Source organism: Trachypithecus francoisi, unplaced genomic scaffold, assembly GCF_009764315.1.
Source record: "Trachypithecus francoisi isolate TF-2019V2 unplaced genomic scaffold, Tfra_2.0 Lachesis_group13, whole genome shotgun sequence".
Classification (NCBI taxonomy): Eukaryota; Metazoa; Chordata; class Mammalia; order Primates; family Cercopithecidae; genus Trachypithecus; species Trachypithecus francoisi.
In genome coordinates this window covers 1,313,009-1,332,598 of record NW_022681458.1, presented here as the reverse complement: position 1 = coordinate 1,332,598, position 19,590 = coordinate 1,313,009, and the positions used below count along the sequence as shown (strand labels likewise).

The window sequence follows — 19,590 nt, the reverse complement described above, 5'->3', positions numbered from 1 at the left end:
TTTTGGCAGTTTTTTTGTTTTTTTGTGATTGTTCGTTTTTTGTTTTTCTGTGTTTCTGTTTGTTTTTTGTTTTTTGTTTTCGGGAGTTTTGCTCGTTGTCCAGGCTGGAGTGCAGCGGTGTGATCTCAGCTCCCTGCAACTTCTGCCTTCCGGTTTCCAGCGATTCTCCTGCCTCAGCCTCCGGAGTAGCTGGGACTACAGGCACGCGCCACCACGCCCAGCTAATTTTTTTTTTTTAAGTAGAGACGGGGTTTCACCGTGTTGTCCAGGATGGTCCCGATCTCTTGACCTCGTGACCCACCCACCTCGCCCTCCCAAAGTGCAGGGATTACAGGCCTGAGCCACCGCGCCCGGCATTTTGGCAGCTTTTAATGTGGAGAAGGCTCTTCCTGCTGAGGGAACCTTCCGGAGATGTTGGGAGTGTCTCACAGGCTGTGGCGAGCTGGGAAGCTGCTCTGCTGAGCCACCTGGAGTCGCAGATTTTAGCACATCTAGAGCAAATGAGCGGCTATTCCCAAAAATATTTGCACTTCAGACAGATCACTTTTTTGATCATAAGTTTGAGTGTGGTTTTAGATGCAAATCTATCCTCATTATGTTTCCCCTGACGTTTCCTGTACTTGTGGAGCTCACAGGAGAGACTGAAGGTGAATTCACCATTGTACACAACTTACAACGTCTGTTTGTGAATTCTAACAGTGTAGCTTCAACTGTAAGAAAATGAATTTCGAAACTTCTTCTGTATTATTACCTGGATATTCCAACATCTTATATGAAAATTGTACTCATTTCTGTCAAATGCAGTGGCCCTTGCTTCAAGGCTTGTGGATTTTGTTGAGAATTTCGAGATTTTCAGAAATTCTAAGCTGGAGTAACTCTAACAGCCCCCTGGTTACTTTACTGAGATGTGGCTGTGTCTGCTTCTCCCATGCTCAGGTACTGACACAGTTACTGCCTGAGCAGCGGGATCTCCACTCCTGGAAGGATCTGTGCAGAGGCTGCAGGCACTCCTGGGGGAACAGACACACCTCTGGCACCCAGGGGCTGGGTGCTGCCCCCAGAGGAGAAGCCCCTCTCCTTCCTGAGGCCCCACCCCCTGCTGCTGCTTCTGTGGCTGACATGTGACACCCAGGCATGGCCAGGCCCTCAAGCAGAACCCCTGTGAGGGGAGCTGGTTGGCCCCACCTCGTCAGCTCCCCTGTGTGCTCAGCAGTCCTTTGCCTGGCAGCATCTGGCAGCCCCATCGGGGCCTCTGGAAGACACACAGGACTGGCTCTCAGGTGTGTCCCACAGGGTTCCTGTCCCCACTCCCCAGCAGGGAAGAGGAGCCTGGGGCTCCAGACAGAGTCAGCTGTTTGCCTGGGTGGGAGGGGCTTTACGGCGGGGAGGAGGGTGTGTGTGTGAAGGGGCAGCCTCGGGGTGGGGGAGATTCTTCTTTCTCTCCCTCCACCAGATGCTCCGCCAGGAAAATGTGGCCTCACCGGCATCCCCAGGGAGAAGCCCACGCACCACGAGACGGGAATCATACAGGGTGGTTGGAGGGGAGTGGACATTCCAGGCAGCCCCTTCTCATCTCCAGGAACAGGAAATCCTGCAGGAGTCAGGGGCTGACAGGACCCCAAACACCAGGGTGTGGCCACGCTGGCTGGCTGAGACCGCCTGGACCCCACAGGGCTCTGGGTGTGCCCCGGTGTCTCCTGCGGCCTCACGATGCGCTCATTAGCATACTCATCACACCCCCACTGCGCATGACGGCTCCAGAACACCCAGATCTGGTGTAAAAATGGCGGCCCTGCAGCTCTGAGACCTCTCCACGTTTTCCAGGAATCCTGTGGCTTTTCCTCCAGCCCCAGCGCCCCTGCATGGGACGGGACTCTAGAGGGCGCCACACTCCCTTTCTCCAGCGGGAGCTTTGGCCTTCGCAGGAAATCTCTGGTCTTTCGCTGTTTGCCAACTTGCCCCTGAATTCCTTCTCGCGGTGGTGTCGAGAGCCTGGACACTGGCCGGGGTGAAGGTCTCACTGGGGGTTGGGGTGTCCCCTAGCCCACCGAATCGGGGACATCTTCCGGCTTTCTCCTCTCCTCCTTCCCCCATAGCAGAGCAGCTGGGCCCAGGGGCTGCGGCCCACCAGAAGACGGGGTGCGGCCTGCGGCAGGACCACCAGCACCTCACTCACTCCCTCTGGATGGGGCAGCAGGACCCGTAGCAGAGGGGCCCTTGTCTCCTTTGGGTGGAAGTTTCCAGACCGGCTCTGTTCTTTGGGAAGGAAATGATTGGAGGCGCCATGTCTCCAGGTCCCAGTTCTGCCACAAGGTCCCAGTGAGTGACCCGGCTTTGGGCGACGACCAGGCCATGGTCCTGAGAGGCGCGAACTCAGGGGCTATAGGACTGGGTGCCCTGTGCCTGGTTCACACCCACATACAGGCAAGGGGAGAAGCCAGGGTACCCCAGGCTTGGTAGAGCGGCGGATCCCCACTCTGTTGTCTTTGCTTGGTCCCTCTAGGAGAACCAGGGGCCTTTCTTTAAAGCTGAGGCGGATAGACAGGTTCCGATTTCCTCTGGTCCAGCTTGGCCCTGCAGGCCTCTCCCGCCCCCTCAGGGGGCAGCAGAACTGTGAGGCCCTGTGCTGGGGCCAGAAGGGCCCAAGGTGACCCATGTTCCACGGTGACCTTTGTCGTGGCCCAGGGTCCCATAACCACAGGTAATTACTTTTGATCGGAGGTCAGCTGGGGCTGGGAGGCACCCAGGAGGAGCTTCCAAAGCAGGGGTACAGGACACAGCTTGAGGGAGGCTGGAGGTGGCAAAGCCAAGGCCCCTGGTGCCTGCGCAGGGACCTAGATTCCACCCGGCCCTCATGAGCACAGTGGGGCCTGGTCCCAAAGTTCTCCTCTTAGGGCTCTGCTCCTGGTCTGCATCCAAGCTGACCTTCCTTTTCTCCCCAGGTCCAGCACTGCACCCCCAGGGCAGCCTGGATCTCACCTGAAGAAGCCCCAGGGAGCAAACAGTCCAGAATATCAGTGAGCAGCGACCCCCAGCCTCATGTGGGTGACGGCCCCCAGTGGGTTCATGCCTGTCTCAGCAGAACATGCGGCTCTGTGCAAGTGTGCCTCAGTAGGTTTGTTTACCTAGACCTGAGTCTGTGGAGGCAGTCCTTTCTTCCTTTCCATCTTTTTTCCTGTTTAGCTTTCTATCTTTTATTTCTGCATATGTCTATGTATCCCTCTTCCCATCTATACATCTATCCATCCATCCATCCATCGATCCATCCATCCACCCATCCACCTGTTCACTCATCTATCAATATATCTATCTACCTGTCCATCCATGCATCCATTCATCTGTCAATTCATTCATCTTTCCATCCAACCACCCATCTCTCCACCATAGTACCCATCCACACACCCGTTCACTCATCCATCCATGCATCCATCTATCCAGTCAGTGATTTGCGGCTGTGAATCTGGTGTTCTTTCATTTCCCATCTCTCTCAGCCAATGATTTGGCTCCTCCCTTGTTTCCTCAGATACCCTTGAATGTACCACCCTCTCTGCAGGCCCCGGACCCCTGACTTAAGAATGGTGTCTCCATGGTCATGTGTCAATCACAGATCAAGGAACTCCTCACAGCAGCTCTGTTTCTGAAAAGGCTGGTGACACAAGGCAGGGGAAGGACGTTTCAGGCTGAGGCAGGAAAGGCGGAGGTGGGAGCACCGAGTAGAGCCTGCTTTATGCTATTCATAAAATCAAACATCTCCCCTCATTTGCCGCTGGCTGCTGGGCAAAAACAACTCTCGGTTGAAAGGCTTCCAACTCAAGAGGCTGGCCTTGCAACAGCAATCTCTGTTGGTATGGGCTCCAAGCAGGAACATGGCTTTGCCGTGGGGCCAGGGGCTTGGCGCACCACTTAAACCAGCTGGCTGGCTTGGCAGCCTCGCAGGCCTGAGCCGTCTCCAGGCAGGCGAAGCAGAACTTCGTGTCACACCGGGAGCATGTCACGTACTTGCAGCGCTCCTTGTGCTCGATGAGCAGCCCGCAGTCGGGGCAGGCCCGGATGGAAGGGCAGCCTTGGATCGAGCTGTCTGGGAGGTCCTTGGTGGCACAGGTGGCGAGGATGTGCAGGATCGGGTCCCTGCAGTCCTCGTTGCCACAACGGTTCGAGGACAACATAGGCCCTTTCCAGGCCTGCATGCACTGCCAGCAGAAGTCATAGGGCACACCCCGTATGGCGCAGCAGACTGTGCAATGCACCCGAAGCTCGGCTGGATCCTTCCGCTCCACGAGGCTCCTGCAGCCTGGGCACTGTGGGGAGGGGCCTCTCAGAGCGGGTGGAAGGAGCCCTGCCTCCCCCTGCCACCTCCCCGTGGGGACACAGAGAGGGCCCGGCTGTTGGAGGGAAGGACCGCAGGGCAGTGAAGGACTGCGGGGTAGTGAGGTGCCTTTCTGGGGACCAGCATGGCAGGGCTCAGACCTCCCACACTGTAGGGCAGGGCCACAGGACCTGAGGACTCTCTCCACAGCAGGGCCGCACCCACCACTTTCAGGTTGCAGTAGTGTCTCATTGCAGCCCGGGCAAGTCCTTCCTCAAACTCCTGCTGCTCAGATTCGCTCAGCTGGGTGCAGCGGCGTACCTCTGGGTAGAGCCACTGGGCCCCACACTTCTTCCCCTTTACTTCCGCAGGGCAGTGGAGTGTGTACTTGCCCTGAAAAGACAGAGTGGGGAGGGCCCAGAGTGCGCCTCACACCAAAGGCCCCGGTGTGGCTGCAGTCCCCACCGCCAGCCCGCCAGGCCCTGCGCAGACTCCCCTGGGACACCGCCCCTCAGGCCCCCACATCCACCTGCCTCCCTGAGGGGTCCTGAGTGTGCTCTGCGCCCCAAACCAGGCCTCTTGTGGAGCCCAACATGCACACCGCGTCCTACACATGGGCTGCAGCCTCCTGATGAGGACCCGGGGTGCTGCTTCCCAGCCCAAGGAAGCCGTTAACTGGATTCTCTCAAAGGAGCTGGGAGCCTGCCTCCCTCCAGATAGGTCAAATCTAGGGGCTCTCTGGCCCCCTCATACGGCAGGGAGGACTCCACATGGCATGGCTGTGGCCGAGCCCCTACCTGTTTTATCAGCTGGCGGCACCAGAGCTTCAGGTTCTCTGGGTCCACTGCATGCCCACAGCTCATCTCCACCCTGTCCACACCGTCATACTCGTCCCCTGTATGGGCCAAGGGTCCTTGTCAAGGGCACAGTGGGGCAGCACTCTGGCACCCCCAGTCCACACTGTTCTCTGCCAGGGCTGTCGGGGGACAGCACAGTCCCTCAGCCTCTCCATCCAGGGTCCTTCCTCTCCCTCCACCACTCTCCTCTTGGCCTGAGCACACAGCCTTGTCCCCAGTGCATTCAGAGAAGCCAGGGCCCTTTGCAGGGTAGGGCATCTCTGTGGGGTTCCTCTCTGGGCGGCTCCTGGCACTAGAGCAGTTGCCTGTGCCTTTTCAGCTCCCACCCACACTGCCCCACCCCTAGGGCCTCATCTGCCATGGTCACCCCCTTCTCCTGGCCTCCCTGGCTGGTCACCGGATTGCAGGGAGGGCAGCAAGGCCAGGATTGGGTGCGGCAGCAGGACAGGGCAGGGATGGGGACCTCAGCAGCCCTTCAGGAGCTCAAGGGGCAGTCTCAGGTGTTGGCTGTCAAGGACACAGTGGGGGGTGAGCCCAGGGAGAGCCGCTCCACAGCTTGGGATGGAGAGGGAAGGGTGGTGCCACCTCCATCACAGAGACCTTCGGCGCAGGAGCCAGTGGAGGAGAGGGCTTCGGCACAGGAGCCACAGGGAGAGAGCTCAGCTTCCCACACACTGAGTCTGACCTTCGGGTTTGAGCAGCGCCTGCCCCTGTTGTCATTAGTGCCCCAGATTTAATGGGGGTCCCTGAGAAAGTGGCCTAGAAGCAGCCAAGGACAGAGTCCTGTGTGCAGGACCAGGCTCCGGGGAGCGCGAGGACAGAGTCCTGTGTGCAGGACCAGGCTCCGGGGAGCGCGAGGACAGAGTCCTGTGTGCAGGACCAGGCTCCGGGGAGCGCGAGGAGGGGTCCAGCATGTGTGCACAATGGAGGGTGACCCCTCCCCAGGCTCCTACGCAGAGCCTCTGGGGGCTTCCACTCGCGATGAGCACAGTGCAGAGGGAGGAGGGGCACCTGGAGGCTGTGGGTTCATCCCAGGCTCTGCTGGGCCTGGGAAGGCTTGCTCCTTTCTCTACGAGCCTGTTTGACTGCAGAGACAGGGCAGGGAAGCTGCGGCCATGGCCGGCGGCTGGGACCCTGGAGGGCCTGGCTTGTGGGGATCTCTGGTGGTCCTAGGGGGCCACGTGTGGCTAAGACAGCCCAGGCTTCCGGCTTTGCGTCCTCCCGTCTCGGAAGTGGGGTGCTTCCTCGGCTCCTTTGCTCCAGCCTGGAGCTCTGGAGTCACGTTGGATTTATTTATCCCCACTTTTCCCAGACCCAGCAGGGAGGGGTATCATACCCTGGGGGCTCCTCCCCACCTCCCCAAGGCCCCCCCAAGTCCCCACCTGCTCTGGCCTTGCCCAGGGAAGACCCTTGTGAACCAAAGTTCTCTGAAAAGGAATCTGGAGGAAAGAGACTTTATTCCAGTGAACAGTTTGTGAACCCTGGAGGCTCAGCCTCCTGTGCAAGTGGAGGTGTGCCTGAAAGAGCAGGGGAGGTCAGAGGCGCCATGGAAAGGAGAGGTGTGATGAGAAGGAGTGCCTTCTGCATCGCTCATTTCACTGGCACTGGTAAGGTTCTGAGGAGCTGGCAAGCGCTGACCAGGGAGTGCTGCCCATGGTGTGGAAAATTTGTCTGAGTATTGTAGCCAGACTCCTGGGTCAGGAGATAAAACAGACTTCAGGTTACAGCCGGCATTCTCAGCTGCCAGGCTCGTAGCGAAGGCTGTTTGGAGTGATGTTTTGTGTCCTGAGTGCTGTCTCCCCCTGGCTTCTCAGCTCTCTGGTCGAGTATGACAAGAATGATCCAATTCCTAGGATCAACGTCCACACCCTCCCAGCAGGAGCTCTCAGCCCTCCCCTCCCTCCACCCCCTGCAGCCCTCCCCTCCCTCCACCCCCTGCAGCCCTCCCCTCCCTCCACCCCCTGCAGCCACCACCCACCACTGACCTCACCTCTCACCACCCTCTCCTGGTCTCCCAACTCCAGTTGCCGTGGTACCGGGTGTCTGGGGTTCTAGGAAGCCCAGATTCTGGGGTGCCCAGGTTCTGGGGATCCCAGGCTCCTTCCTCAGTCCTGTGTCTGCCCAGTGTGGAAGCTGCCAGGAAGCTGGCTGTAAGCCAGGTTCTCTCAGACCCCAGCAGCTTGTTTTCAAGTTTAGGAACTTTGGGGGTCATGGGGAGGAACTCCTTTTATGTCACCTTTCCAGTCCAAACGCAAGCCTCTAATGAAATCCAGTACTCCCCGCCCCACCCCACCCCACCACCGTGTCTGCCCGGACTCACCAGTTATCTCATCTTTGCCCTGCACGAACTTGAGCGGGGGCTCAGGGGCGCTATGGCTCATGGGGAGCTGGCTTGGGGGCCCTGGGGCTGCGGTCTGGCCTTGCACTCTCCACAGCTGGAAGGAGCAACCAGCAGCTCAGTCTCCAGCCCCACCCCTACCCACCCCTGTCCCGCCCACTGGGGGAGCTGCCTGGGCCACCCCACCCCAAGGGCTGCCAGGAAGGGGGCCCCCAGGGGGTGCACCATCTCTGATGCAGGGCAATGCTCCCAGTGGCCTTCCTGCTAGGGAAATGGGGCAAAGTTGGGGTGGACGTCAACCCTGATAACTGGAGGAGACGCTTGGTGAGCTCCAGGCACCGGGGAGGGGAGGGTCCCCCAGGCAGTGCTACCCCCAGGCCAGGGAGGGAAGGGTCCCGCAGGCAGTGCTGCCTCCAGGCCAGCGCAGTGGGGAGTCCCTCTCTCAGGCAGAAGCCAAGGTCAGGGCCAGGCTTTCCCATACTTCTCCTCCTGCCTGTCTGTCTCCAGATGAGGAATTTTCGGTTTGGGGGAGTGGCATCGTTTGCTTGCCTCCCTGTGCTCTGCACTGCGTGGGGGACTGTCTCCCCACCTGCAGCCCCAAGGCCAGCCGTGGGGGCGGGAGGGGCAGTGGCTGGAGCCCACCCCCCAGGGCCGTGCGGGGCAGGGGCAGTGCCCAGAGGGGGACAGGGGAAAGGGCAGTGGGCTTCCCCTTTGGGGCCCCTTCCTCACCCCCTAGGATTTCCCAGTCCCCCTTCCCCTCCAGCACCCACACAGGAAGGAGAGGGCGGGGAGTTCTCAGAAATGTCCTGCAGAGAAGGAAACTGAAACTTGCCCCAGCACAAACACGGAGCCCCACGCCCATCCTTCCTTGGCCCCCACCCCAGTGGCCCAGAGAAGCCAGCCAGGGCGAGACTGTCCTGCCGTACAGGGAACATGCTTCCAGATGGGTGAGGGCCTCTGGACTCCGGGCCATGAATCGCGTTCCTTCGCCGGGTAGAATCCCTGCCCTTTTTCCCTTATGGTGTCTTCGGTTCGCAGCGTGGGAGCTGCGCTGGCCTGCAGAGTGCGGCCTTTCCTTTCCCGCCGCCCGGCCTCTCTGCTGCGCTGGCGCCTCTGTGTCCCGCCGGCACAGAGTGCGCTCAGGGAGGCTGGGGTGTGCAGCCTGGCCAGGAGGCTGCAGACAGGAGACTGCACTGTGCGTGTGGCCGGGGACGGGGCACCGCCTGTGCCTGGAGGGGTCTTGTGTGGAGAGCAAGGTCTCCACTGACACTTTCTCCTTAAACCAAAAGAACGTTAACTGTCCCTTGGGGAGGGCCCGGGCTGCCCATGCTCAGCGCCTCCGGGACGCTGCAGCTGCCTGGGGCTCTTGTGTGGTGGCCTGGTGGTGTGAGCGTCACTGCTGCCCCGGCCCCAGTTCCTCCTCAGTTTCCTGGGGTGCCTTTCACATGTGCTGGGCTCAGAGCAGTCACACCCGTCCGTGGGACACACCAGCCTGGAGTCAGCACAGAGCCCTGAGTCCTGTCTTCCCGGCCGCTGCAGGAACATGCTGGTGTGGAAACCGTGAGGCAAACGTATTTGCTGACCGGAGCGCTGCAGGTGCTGCCTCGGGCAGGAAGCCTCGCTGTGGCCGCCGGGGCCGTGATGCCGTGACCCACAGAGATGGTCGTGGTAAGTCCACACCTCCAGCATGGGCCCGGGGTGGATGCTGAGCTCCAGGGAACCCAGAGCTTCTCTCCCAGCACCTGCCACCCAGACAGGACTTCCCTCAATGGCCTGCGGCAGCAGCACCCTCTGGGCAAGCATATCCGCTGGAATGGAACCGCTGCAGCAGGTTCTGCAAAAGGCGAAAGCAGTTGTGCTGTATTATTCGGGGTCCCTGTGGGCACTGAAGCAATTTGTCACCGCAGGCAGGACAGATGCGGAGACCGAGTATAGCCAGGAGGCTCCAGGTAGGACTCCTGGGTCTCTGGGCAGGGGCCCCAGGGAGAGCCCTCTGGGATGGTGCTGGCCCTGAAGTGTGTTGAAGGAGCTGCTGCCACTGTAGGCAGTGGAAAAGGAAAGGACAGAGGGCAAAGGCCCTAGGCCTCTTGGACCCCTCTGCCTGGTGAGTGGGGAGCTCCCAGGCTTGTGTCCAGCCCAGTGTGAAAAGGAAGGAAGTCAGAGGTCCCCTCTCTGAGACTGGGAGCGCCTCCAGTTCTTGGGGGAGAGCCTGTGAGTTCAGAAGGCTTTGGCCGTGGTCATCCTAGGTGGAGCCCCCTTTGCGGGTCTCATCAATCAAGGCCTCAGCTGCTACCTCAACGCCCTCCTGCAGTGTCTCTTTCTGACGCCTGAATTCCGAGACAGGTGAGAGGCTGGGTGGCCTGAGGGCCTCTGGGCCAGGTCCCGGCAGTTCCGTGCGGATGAGGTAAGGACCCAGGCTTCCTCTGTGGCCGCAGGATCCAGGAGAAGCCTTGGGCCTCCCAGCCCGAGCAGGCTCTTGGCCAGATCTTCAGGGGGCTGCAGAGGCGGTGTGGACCTGTGCCAACGAATGCCCTCACCACCTGCCTGGGTCTGCACGGTGAGTGGACATTGGGAGGCACAGGGACAGGGCACCAGGCAGAGGTGGAGCCCAGACCCTGAGATCCCACGAAGGGCTGTGTGTCCCCCTGAGGGGTCTGCACCACCCCTGACCCGGTGCCACTGGGGAGCAGCATTCAGCAAAAGTTGGGAGAAGGCAGTTGCAAGATGGCCAGAGGCCTGCGTGGGGCAGGTTCCAGGGAGAGTCAGGAGCAGAGAGGCTGACCCATGGGTGGGGCGGGCCTCTTTCCTGGACACCTCAGCATAGAGTCTGTGACTTACCTGCCCAAGAAGCATCCTGGGGCTTCGCACCGTTGGGAGGGGAGGAAGCGGGACCTTGGGGAGTCACCAATGTGACCCAGGCATGTGCTGGCCCAAGGAAGACACTGCTAGGAGTATCCAGAGAATAGGAGCCCTCTCAGCCACCTGGGGCTGGGACACTGCGGTCCATAAGCTGATGGTGGCAGCAATCGCCAAGTGTGGGGGGTGTTGTCAGGAGACTGGGGGTAGGGCTAAGGGACACTCACTCCGTCAGCAGGAGGGACGTCCACCTTGTGCCAGGCTGGGTTTAGAGACTCTGCCAAGGAGAAATGTCCACTCCACACTCTAGAGGGTGGGTCAGAGGGTAGGGCCAATGGCCAGGCTATAGCCTGTCATTCCAGGGCTGACTTAGAGGCTGGGCCTGAGGGTGCTCCACTGCCCAGCCAGGCTGTCCCTGTTGCTCTCTGAGTGCCCAGTGCCGCTCCTGAAGTTGGCTCAGAGCCTATTTGCTGAAGGAATGAGTGAGTCAGTGAGTGGACAAAGAAGTGAACAAATGATGGAGCTTGGCCTGGGGGCCCTGGTCAGGAGGGGAGGGTCAGAGCAGGAGGGGAGGGTCAGAGCAGAGGGGAGGGTCAGAGCAGGAGGGGAGGGCCAGAGAAGGAGGGGAGGGTCAGAGCAGGAGGGGAGGGTCAGAGAAGGAGGGGAGGGTCAGAGCAGGAGGGGAGGGTCAGAGCAGGAAGGGAGGGCCAGAGCAGGAGGAGAAGGCCAGAGAAGGAGGGGAGGACCAGGAGACAGCTTGGTGAATCCCAGCAGAGGCACTTGCTCTTAATAGGCTCCTGGCCAGGCAGCCTGGCAGATGCTTGCAAAGATGCGTGTGATAGAACCAGGACCAAAAAAGGAGAGGACATGGGGTTCAGGGGTGGGTTCCAGGGTAGAGCCAGCAGAGGAGGTAGCTGTGAGGGGAGGGGCTAGGCCACAGAAGGCCCTGGGGTGGTGGGAAGCAGCTGTGCTGACCTGGCTCTGTCTCTGCTCTTCAGGCTCCGTCCAGCGGGACGTGGCTGAGGTGTTTCTGCTTCTGCTCCAGCACCTGGGCCGGGATGAATTGCAGGAGGTAGGCAGTGGGGAGGGAGGGTGGCAGCTGGACACCTGCCAGGGGATGCAGTGGGCAGGGTGGGGAGAGAGTCAGAGGGCCACTGGCCAGATCACAGCCAAGAGGGCACCAGGGCCACAGGTGTCTGCCTTGGAGTGCAGAGTGACAGACAGGAGAGACCTGAGACGCTCTCAGGAGCATTCACTCAGGCCCCTCGCCCTCCCTGCTGAGGCCATGAGCACGTCGGTAGTGAATCAGCAGCAGCAGGGCCTCTCCCATCGCAAGGCTTACTCAATGGGGCTGGTGCTGCTCAGGCCCTGGGCGCTGGGCTCACTGGATCCTAGCACTGCAGGCAGGTGCCACCATCACCATTTTTTTCTAGTGGCCACAGGGAGGACAAAACTTGCCCCAGGCCACCACACTGAGGACCAGGCACACAGGTGGCAGCTGCAGAGAGCAGGCCCCATGGGGACAAACAGGGTGTATTCCCTGGAGGTAGCATCACCTCCCTGATCAGAAGCCCGTGCACCAACCATAGCTGGATCAGCAGCCCTCCTTGCCAACCATGGCCAAGCCCAGGGCCGTGCCCCTGAAGCCCGTCCTGAGGCAGCCGCCTTAGCCCATCCCCGTGGGGGCAAACCCAGGCAGGGCTCTCCCTGCCCAGTCCTTGCGCAGCCCTTGCCTCCAGGCTGCACTTCCCAAGCCCCTGCTCTGGGCTGGGGACAATGTGACCTCTAGGCTCCCTGATGGGACAGAAGTCCTGTGCCTTGGCACACGGGCAGTGCCCAGGCTTTGACCCCTTCTTTGGGACTCCTGTGGTGTGTTCCCATTTAACTCAAGGCTCCTTGTGATTAGACCAAGCAGTGTGTTCATAAGACAGAAGGACCAAAGCTTGTGACAGCACAGATGGGCAGTGTCAAGGGGGCCTGAGGATAGGGAAGGTTTTGTGTGGCCTGCTACCCTGAAAATGGGGCGAGGTGCCTGAGGGTGTTTCCAGGACAGCACTCCTGACTGGCAAGGCCTGTCCAGACCTGGGGGCCCGCCCAACTTGCCCCGTCCTCTCACACAGGTGTTCCAGAGTGAGGTGGAGAAAATCATCCAGTGCTTGGTGTGCGGCCACGAGGAGCGCATCCCATCAGGAGGCAGGATGCTGATCCTGCCCCTGGCTTCCCACACCCAGCTCTGTGGCTTGGAGGGGGCTGGGCAGAAACCTGGCAAGCCAGCCAATCCGTCTAGTGGAGTTTCCCAGGTACTGTGGTCCCAAGGTCGCCCTGCAAGGCAGTGTTCCTGAAATGCCAGGGCTAAGGGCCCATCATTCATTCATTCTTTTGGCCCACCCACCTGTCTGGAGCCCCTGTCTGTGCCAGGCTCTGTTCCAGGCACATTGATGTAGAGATGCCCAGATCTTGGCCTCTTGCATCGCAATGCCAGCCCTGGTTGTCTGGCTGTGACTGATACCTAGACTGATGAGTGGGTTCATGGGGCTCATCTAGATGTTGAGGGCCGCTGCTCCCTGCCCTCTGGTAACAATGGCCAGGCAAGAGAGCTGGCAAGTGCTGGGGAGCCAAGAGTCACAGAGGAAAATGACCTCTATGTGGGGTGTGGGGTGGGGGTTGGGCCTCAAGTATCCCAGGAAGGGACTCCAGAGAGTCTTGGAGTCTTGAACATGGGTGGTGCTCTCCAGACAGGGAGGTTGAGGGTACAGATGGGGTCAGGTGGGAGGGGCAAGGGCCTTTCCCTAGGAGCATAACAGCCCAAGTAAAGGCTTACTCAGTGGGGCTGAGTAGGAGCCTTGGGAATGAGTTTGTGTTGGAGGTGGGAGGGTGGATAAAGGTCTGCAGAGAGTGAAAGGTGGAGGGGAGAGAATGGGCAAGGCCATCGGACCCAGAGTTTGATGATGTACCCCATGCACTGGCAGCAACCTTCTAAGGTTGCAGAAATCCTCACATCGGATTTGCAGTTTAGAACTATCACTTGGTCCCTTAAGGGAACCAGGGATCCTTAGATAACGGGCTGACTCCAGAGACGAGCCCTGAGACGAGGTCAGCCTCCAGCATCTTCCTCTGCCCAGAGACAAGGTGAGGCCTGGAGAGTGAGGAATGGGACATATCAGAGGACACTGGTAGCAACTTGAAATGAACCAAATTTGGGACAAAGCGAGCATCAAAAAGAATAAAAAATATTGGGTTTTAACATTGAATTTAGACTATCTGTGAATCCAAAGTACTACTAAATAAGGAGAATGAAGTATCATCTCTATAGGAAATAAACTGGTAAGTGGAAAAGGAAAAACCCTGATGTAATGTTAGCCCACCACAGTGTTCACAAGATACCTGAACCACCAGGTAAAAGGCTTAGCAGAACACGACGTTTGTGTAATCACAATGTGTCACTCCAGATTTCCTAAAGATTACAAAGAGGGAAAGGTTCCTTTACAGGTGGACATATCTGGTGGACACCACATGCATCATTCAATCAAACAGTGTCACCGGTAAAGGGGCAAAGTGGTATTCTGTCACATTACCTTGCTGCATTGAAGATTCTCTCTTTGTCTTTTGAAAGTTAATTATAATGTGTCTTGGGGTCATCTCTTTGAGTTTGTCTTACTTGGAGTTCATTGAGCTTCTTGGATTTGTAGATTCATATCTTGCATTAAATTTGGGAAGTTTTCAGCCATTGGTTCTTCAAATATTCTCCCTTCCCCTTCCTCTCTCACTACTCCTTCTGGAACTCCCACAATGCATATGTTTGTCCACTTGATGGTGTCTCACTAATCCCTTATGCTTTGTTCACTTTTTTAGGGACCTGCCCTACAGGGTCTATGGGTTTTTCTCTCTGTGTGTAGAGATGAGAGATCATAGAAATAAAGACACAAGACAAAGGGATAGAAAAAAAAGACAGCTGGGCCAGGGGACCACTACCACCAAGACGTGGTAGTGGCCCTGAATGCCAGGCTGCACTGTTATTTATTGGATGCAAGACAAGGGGGCAGGGTAAGGAGTGTGAGCCATCTCCAATGAAAGGTAAGGTCACATGGGTCACGTGTCCACTCTTCCTTTAGTTCTTTCAGCATCTTTAAGATAGAGTTTTAAAGTATTTATCTGGTGGATCTGTCATCAGGTCTTTGGCAGGGACAGCTTCTGTTGATTTTTTTTCCCTTTGAATAGGCCATAGTTTTCTGTTTATTTGTATGCCTTGTGATTTTGTTGTTGTTGAATATTGGACATTTGAATCTAATAATGTAGTAATTCTGGAAGTTAGATATTCCTCCTTCAAGCAGGCTTGCTGTTTTTCTTATTGTTTTTTTTTTTTTTTTTTTTTTATTTTTGCAGTCTGTCTCTGTGCTGAGGAACAGCCTGAGGTGTAAACTTCAGGTCTGTCCAGAGCCTGTGCCTTTCCCATACACACTCACTTTCTAGTTTTCCTCTTACATGCAGTTGTTTTTCAATGCCCTAATCTTTAATATCTGGCTCCCAAAAGGGGAAAAAGAGAAAAATGAAAAGGGGAAGAGCTGGCCCTTTAAATCCCCCAAAAGTCACTTCAGCCCGTTGGGGAGGAGCTTGCAAGAATGGGGAGAGGTGCAACCACAGTGGCCACATACTTTTCTGTTTGCACCTCCTTGATCAGAATGAACAGCAATGGACGATCCTTCAAGTTTGGAGGACAGGGCCCTTACTGCCCACCCTGTGTCCAGCAAGCTCCAGGTTGCTCCAGGGGCACAGGCACACTTGCTGCCCCAGGGCTGAGGATGAGGGATGGGTAGCTGCTACTGGCTAAGAGCTGGAGTTGATCGAAATTAACCATAATTTCCATCTGAGCCTTCCCCTGGAAGTTGCAAGCCTTTGATAGACTCCAGAGTTCCAAACAGTCACCCAGGGCAGATTCTGCGGTGAGGTGTCTGGGGGGGCAATTGGCCTCTGGATGCTTCCGCTCTGCCATTCTCCCAGAAGCTCTCAGTGTAGACTCGTGTTGGAGCTAGAATTTCTCCCAGGCATCATCAGGTCAAGCAATGTTCATTAGCTGCTTTTATTTCTTATTTCACAACTACATTGTTCCTGTCCCATATTTCATCAAGTTACCCATTTTTCTTATGGATTTATCAGATACTTCTTTATAACATGGAAAATGACTCTTTGTTACCATTTTCCCCATTCTGTCATAAAGAGGGAAGTGTAACCATTAGCAAAAGATAGCATATTCAATAAACAACGTTGGGACAGTCATTTATTACTTGGAGAAAAACTAAGTTAGACGCTCACTTCACACCACGTATCAAAAGGAAATCCAGCTGGATTAAAGTATGAGATAGGTATACAAAGAAGGGAAGAAATCACAAAGAAAGAAATCACAAAGAGAGAAGCAATGAAAATGTACTTTTTCTCAGAATGGGAAAAGAGCATTAACAAAAGCAATAGCATCAATTGATATATTTGACAATGGAAAAGTAAGATCACGTTGTACTCCCTGCCCTGAGAAGGGCTGGCGTGGGCAGTGGGATAGGGGTCTGTAGGGTCCAGCCCCACAGGGTTGGAGGGATTTTCTCCCCGTGTGTGGAGACGAGAGAGTGTAGGAATAAAGACACAAGACAAAAAAGACAGCTGGGCCCAGGGGACTACTATCACCAAGACGCAGAGACCGATAGTGGCCCCGAATGCCAGGCTGCTCTGGTATTTATTGGATACAAGACAAGGGGACAGGGTAAGGAGTGTGAGCCATCTCCAATGATAGGTAAGGTCACGTGGGTCATGTGTCCACTGGACAGGGGGCCCGTCCCTGCCTGGCAGCCAAGGCAGAGAGAAAGAGAGGAGAGAGAGAGAGACAGCTTACGCCGTTATTTCTGCATATCAGAGACTCTTAGTACTTTCACTAATTTGCTACTGTTATCTCAACGGCAGAGCCGGGTGTACAGGATGGAACATGAAGGTGGTCTAGGAGCATGACCACTGAAGCACAGCATCACAGGGAGACGGTTAGGCCTCCGGATAACTGCGGGTGGGCCTGACTGATGTCAGGTCCTCCACAAGAGGTGGAGGAGCAGAGTCTTCTCTAAACTCCTCCGGGGAAAAGGAGACTCCCTTTCCCGGTCTGCTAAGCAGCGGGTGTTTTCCCTTGACACTGACGCTACCGTAGACCACAGTCCACTTGGCAACGGATGTCTTCCGAGACGCTGGCATTACCTTTAGACCAAGGAGCACTCTGTTGGCCCTGCCCAGTCACCACAGAAGGTTCACACTCCTGTCTTCTGGTTACTTGTCACTATGTCCCCTCAGCTCCTATCTCTGTATGGCCTGATTTTTCCTAGGTTATAATTGTGAGCAAAGATTACTATAATATTGGAGTAAAGAGTAATTGCTGCAAACTAATGATTAATGATATTCATGTATAATCATATCTATTATCTATATCTAGTATGACTATTCTTTTTTTTTTTTTTTTTTTGAGACGGAGTCTCGCTCTGCCGCCCAGGCTGGAGTGCAGTGGCCGGATCTCAGCTCACTACAAGCTCCGCCTCCTGGGTTTACGCCATTCTCCTGCCTCAGCCTCCCAAGTAGCTGGGACTACAGGAGCCCGCCACGTCGCCCGGCTAGTTTTGTATTTTTTTAGTAGAGACGGGGTTTCACCGTGTTAGCCAGGATGGTCTCGATCTCCTGACCTCGTGATCCGCCCGTCTCGGCCTCCCAAAGTGCTGGGATTACAGGCTTGAGCCACTGCGCCCGGCCTAGTATGACTATTCTTATTTTATATATTTTATTACACTGGAACAGCTCGTGCCCTCCAGCCCTGGCCTCGGCACCTGGGTGGCTTGCCGCCCACAGGGGTCTGGTGACCCCACCTCCCAGGCCCTGCCTGGGCTGAGGCCCTCCCTTCCCCCTGCTGAGCAGGTTTCTTCTCAGTCCCAGAACGCTCAAACGGCTCTTCTCAGTCCCAGAACGCTCAAACGGCTCTTCTCAGTCCCAGAACGCTCAAACGGCTCTTCTCAGTCCCAGAACGCTCAAACGGCTCTTCTCAGTCCCAGAACGCTCAAACGGCTCTTCTCAGTCCCAGAACGCTCAAACGGCTCTTCTCAGTCCCAGAACGCTCAAACGGCTCTTCTCAGTCCCAGAACGCTCAAACGGCTCTTCTCAGTCCCAGAATGCTCAAACGGCTCTTCTCAGTCCCAGAACGCTGGCACAGTCTTTGAAACACTGACCAAATGGGAGGTGGCTCAGGGTGTGGGTGACTGAGCCTCGGACACAGCCGCAGGTCTCACCTCCAGCACAGCAGAGGCATCCTTGTTCCAGCCCCACACTTTGGATTCTGGATCTGCACAGACCTGCATGCAGTTGCAGGCATTTGATGAGCAGGGCAGGGTCCCGGGATCCACCCATCGCTGGGGAGGGGGCTCCAGAAAGAACTGGGGAGGCCCCCACTGAGCCAAGCCCAGTGTCCTTGACCTCCCAGCATCCACCAGCCTGAGAGGAAGGCAGGTCCTGCCAAGTCCCTGCCTTGGCTGTAGCCTGAAATCCACCCCAGAGCAAGACATAGGCAGTGGAAAAGAAGAGGTAGGAAAGGGTCTGGGGACCTGAGTGTCCACCTATGTTATGGCAGATTCCCCAGAGACTCTTAGCCTCTTCATTTCTTCTTCTGTAGGACACCGAGATGCTGAGTTTCTCTCTAATCCAGAATTTTGATGATGAAGACAATCGGTTCTTCTGTGAGCCCTGTCATGCGAAGACCCCCGCCTCGGAGGTAGGGGCCCGGTCTGGGCTGCTTCCCTCACTGGGGTGTGGGAGCAGGGCAGCAGAAGGGTGGGAACCTCTGGGGACAATGCAGACACTGTTGTACCTCTGGCTCAAAAGAGCTTCCCAGGGGCAGGGATCAGCAGGTGCACAGAACTTAAGACAGGGTAACAGGGCTTCTTAAGTATTTGTGGACTGGAGAAGAAAAGAGGGTAGAGGGCCGGGCGCGGTGGCTCAAGCCTGTAATCCCAGCACTTGGGAGGCCGAGGCGGGCGGATCACGAGGTCAGGAGATCGAGACCATCCTGGCTAATACGGTGAACCCCGTCTCTACTAAAAAAATACAAAAAACTAGCCGGGCGAGGTGGCGGGCGCCTGTAGTCCCAGCTACTGGGGAGGCTGAGGCAGGAGAATGGCGTGAACCCGGGAGGCGGAGCTTGCAGTGAGCTGAGATCTGGCCACTGCACTCAGCCTGGGCGGCAGAGCGAGACTCCGTATCAAAAAAAAAAAAAAAAAAAAAAAGAAAAGAGGGTAGAGAAGGAGGTAAGAGAGAGGGAGGGAAGGATGGAAGGACGAAGGGAGAAAAAGAGGCAGGAGGGAAAGAGACAAGAAGGGAGGAAAGTGGAGGGAAAGAGGAAGAAGGAAGGGAAGGAGGGACACAGACAGAGAAGGAGGAAAAAGGGAAGTGAGGGGAAAAGGACAGAGAGTGGGGAAGGAAGGCAGGAGAGGAGGGAGAGAAGGAGGAAAAGAGAGAGCATCAGGACCCGGGTTAGGAGACAGACTCATAGAGCAGAAAATCTAAAGGACCCGCGTGTCTGTGGGATGGAGGATAAAACAAGAATGGCTTTTCCAAGTGCATATCCCAGCCTGAGAAAATGACTTGGGGAATATCCCTTTTCTATTTTCTGAAATAATATGTATAAAATTAGAGTCATTTCTTCATTTAGTTATTGCTAAACTTTGCAAAGGAGGCCTCCTGGGTCTCAGGGTTTTCTGTTGTCTTCATGGGAAGGTTTTGCTGACAGTGCCAGATTCAACTTTCTGATAAATAACTATGTACCTGTGTGTGTATGGAAGGATGCCCGTATATATATATATATGTCCTACTACTATTCAAGCCTCTTATTTCTTCTCATCATGGCTTTAGCTGCTTCCCTCAAGGTTTGATTTATAAGATTTTCATAACTGTTCACTTCAAAATATTTCTATTAGATGTTATCTTTGACTTGTGGGTTATTTAGAAATATAGTTGCGTCTTTCCAAACATGTGGGAATCTTCTAATTATCTTTTTGGTGTAGGTATCTGACAGTGTGCCAGAAAAAATAATTCTGGACTCTTTGGGTACAAATGTCAAAAAATCGTACTCAGAAAAAAACTATGACCGATGGCCATTTTTTAAAAACTTGTTGAGACCTGTGAGAGATGCGCACATGGCTACGGTCAGCTTTCATAACCGTTTCATG

The 19,590-nt window shown here is 56.1% G+C and overlaps 2 protein-coding genes across 54 annotated transcripts in view; one reads left to right on the top strand and one right to left on the bottom strand.

Annotated features, from left to right (window-relative positions):
• Positions 1 to 3,613: 3,613 nt before the first annotated feature.
• Positions 3,614 to 8,016, bottom strand: LOC117094291 (E3 ubiquitin-protein ligase ARIH2-like). 7 transcript variants are annotated; one of them, XM_033229607.1, is made up of 5 exons: positions 7,873 to 8,016; positions 7,484 to 7,598; positions 5,104 to 5,201; positions 4,532 to 4,699; positions 3,614 to 4,298 (listed from the first exon to the last, which is right to left on the bottom strand). In XM_033229607.1, the coding sequence occupies exons 1-5, from the start codon at positions 7,978 to 7,980 to the stop codon at positions 3,735 to 3,737; spliced, it is 1,053 nt and encodes a 350-aa protein (XP_033085498.1). In that variant the 5' UTR covers positions 7,981 to 8,016; the 3' UTR covers positions 3,614 to 3,734. The 7 variants fall into 7 exon arrangements, with proteins under 7 accessions (XP_033085498.1, XP_033085499.1, XP_033085501.1 ...); XM_033229608.1 differs by lacking the exon at positions 7,873 to 8,016 and adding an exon at positions 7,688 to 7,744; XM_033229610.1 differs by lacking the exon at positions 7,873 to 8,016 and adding an exon at positions 7,154 to 7,362.
• Positions 8,017 to 8,507: 491 nt separating this feature from the next.
• The window catches only part of LOC117094286 (foot protein 1 variant 1-like), a 31,266-nt gene continuing 20,183 nt past the window's right edge, over positions 8,508 to 19,590 (top strand). For 29 of the 47 annotated variants that reach the window (XM_033229596.1, XM_033229591.1, XM_033229595.1 and 26 more), the window contains exons 1-8: positions 8,509 to 9,169; positions 9,409 to 9,450; positions 9,748 to 9,844; positions 9,937 to 10,058; positions 10,596 to 10,670; positions 11,356 to 11,429; positions 12,478 to 12,657; positions 18,039 to 18,137. In XM_033229596.1, coding sequence (XP_033085487.1) covers positions 8,947 to 9,169; positions 9,409 to 9,450; positions 9,748 to 9,844; positions 9,937 to 10,058; positions 10,596 to 10,670; positions 11,356 to 11,429; positions 12,478 to 12,657; positions 18,039 to 18,137 — 912 coding nt within the window. In that variant the 5' untranslated portion in view covers positions 8,509 to 8,946. Of the gene's footprint in view, positions 9,170 to 9,408; positions 9,451 to 9,747; positions 9,845 to 9,936; positions 10,059 to 10,595; positions 10,671 to 11,355; positions 11,430 to 12,477; positions 12,658 to 18,038; positions 18,138 to 19,590 lie in introns of all 47 variants that reach the window. The other 18 variants (XM_033229578.1, XM_033229572.1, XM_033229570.1 and 15 more) reach the window with 5 other exon arrangements.

What these genes read in the sequence shown, in the direction of transcription:
- LOC117094291 (XM_033229607.1), bottom strand. Translation starts at nt 7,980, where the DNA reads ATGGGAAAGCCTGGCCCTGACCTTGGCTTCTGCCTGAGAGAGGGACTC. An exon ending in CTTCCCTCCCTGGCCTGGGG is followed by an intron (nt 7,599 to 7,872) that starts GTAGCACTGCCT and finishes TGCTCCTTCCAG; the next exon opens with CTGTGGAGAGTGCAAGGCCA. An exon ending in GGGCAAAGATGAGATAACTG is followed by an intron (nt 5,202 to 7,483) that starts GTGAGTCCGGGC and finishes TGGCCCATACAG; the next exon opens with GGGACGAGTATGACGGTGTG.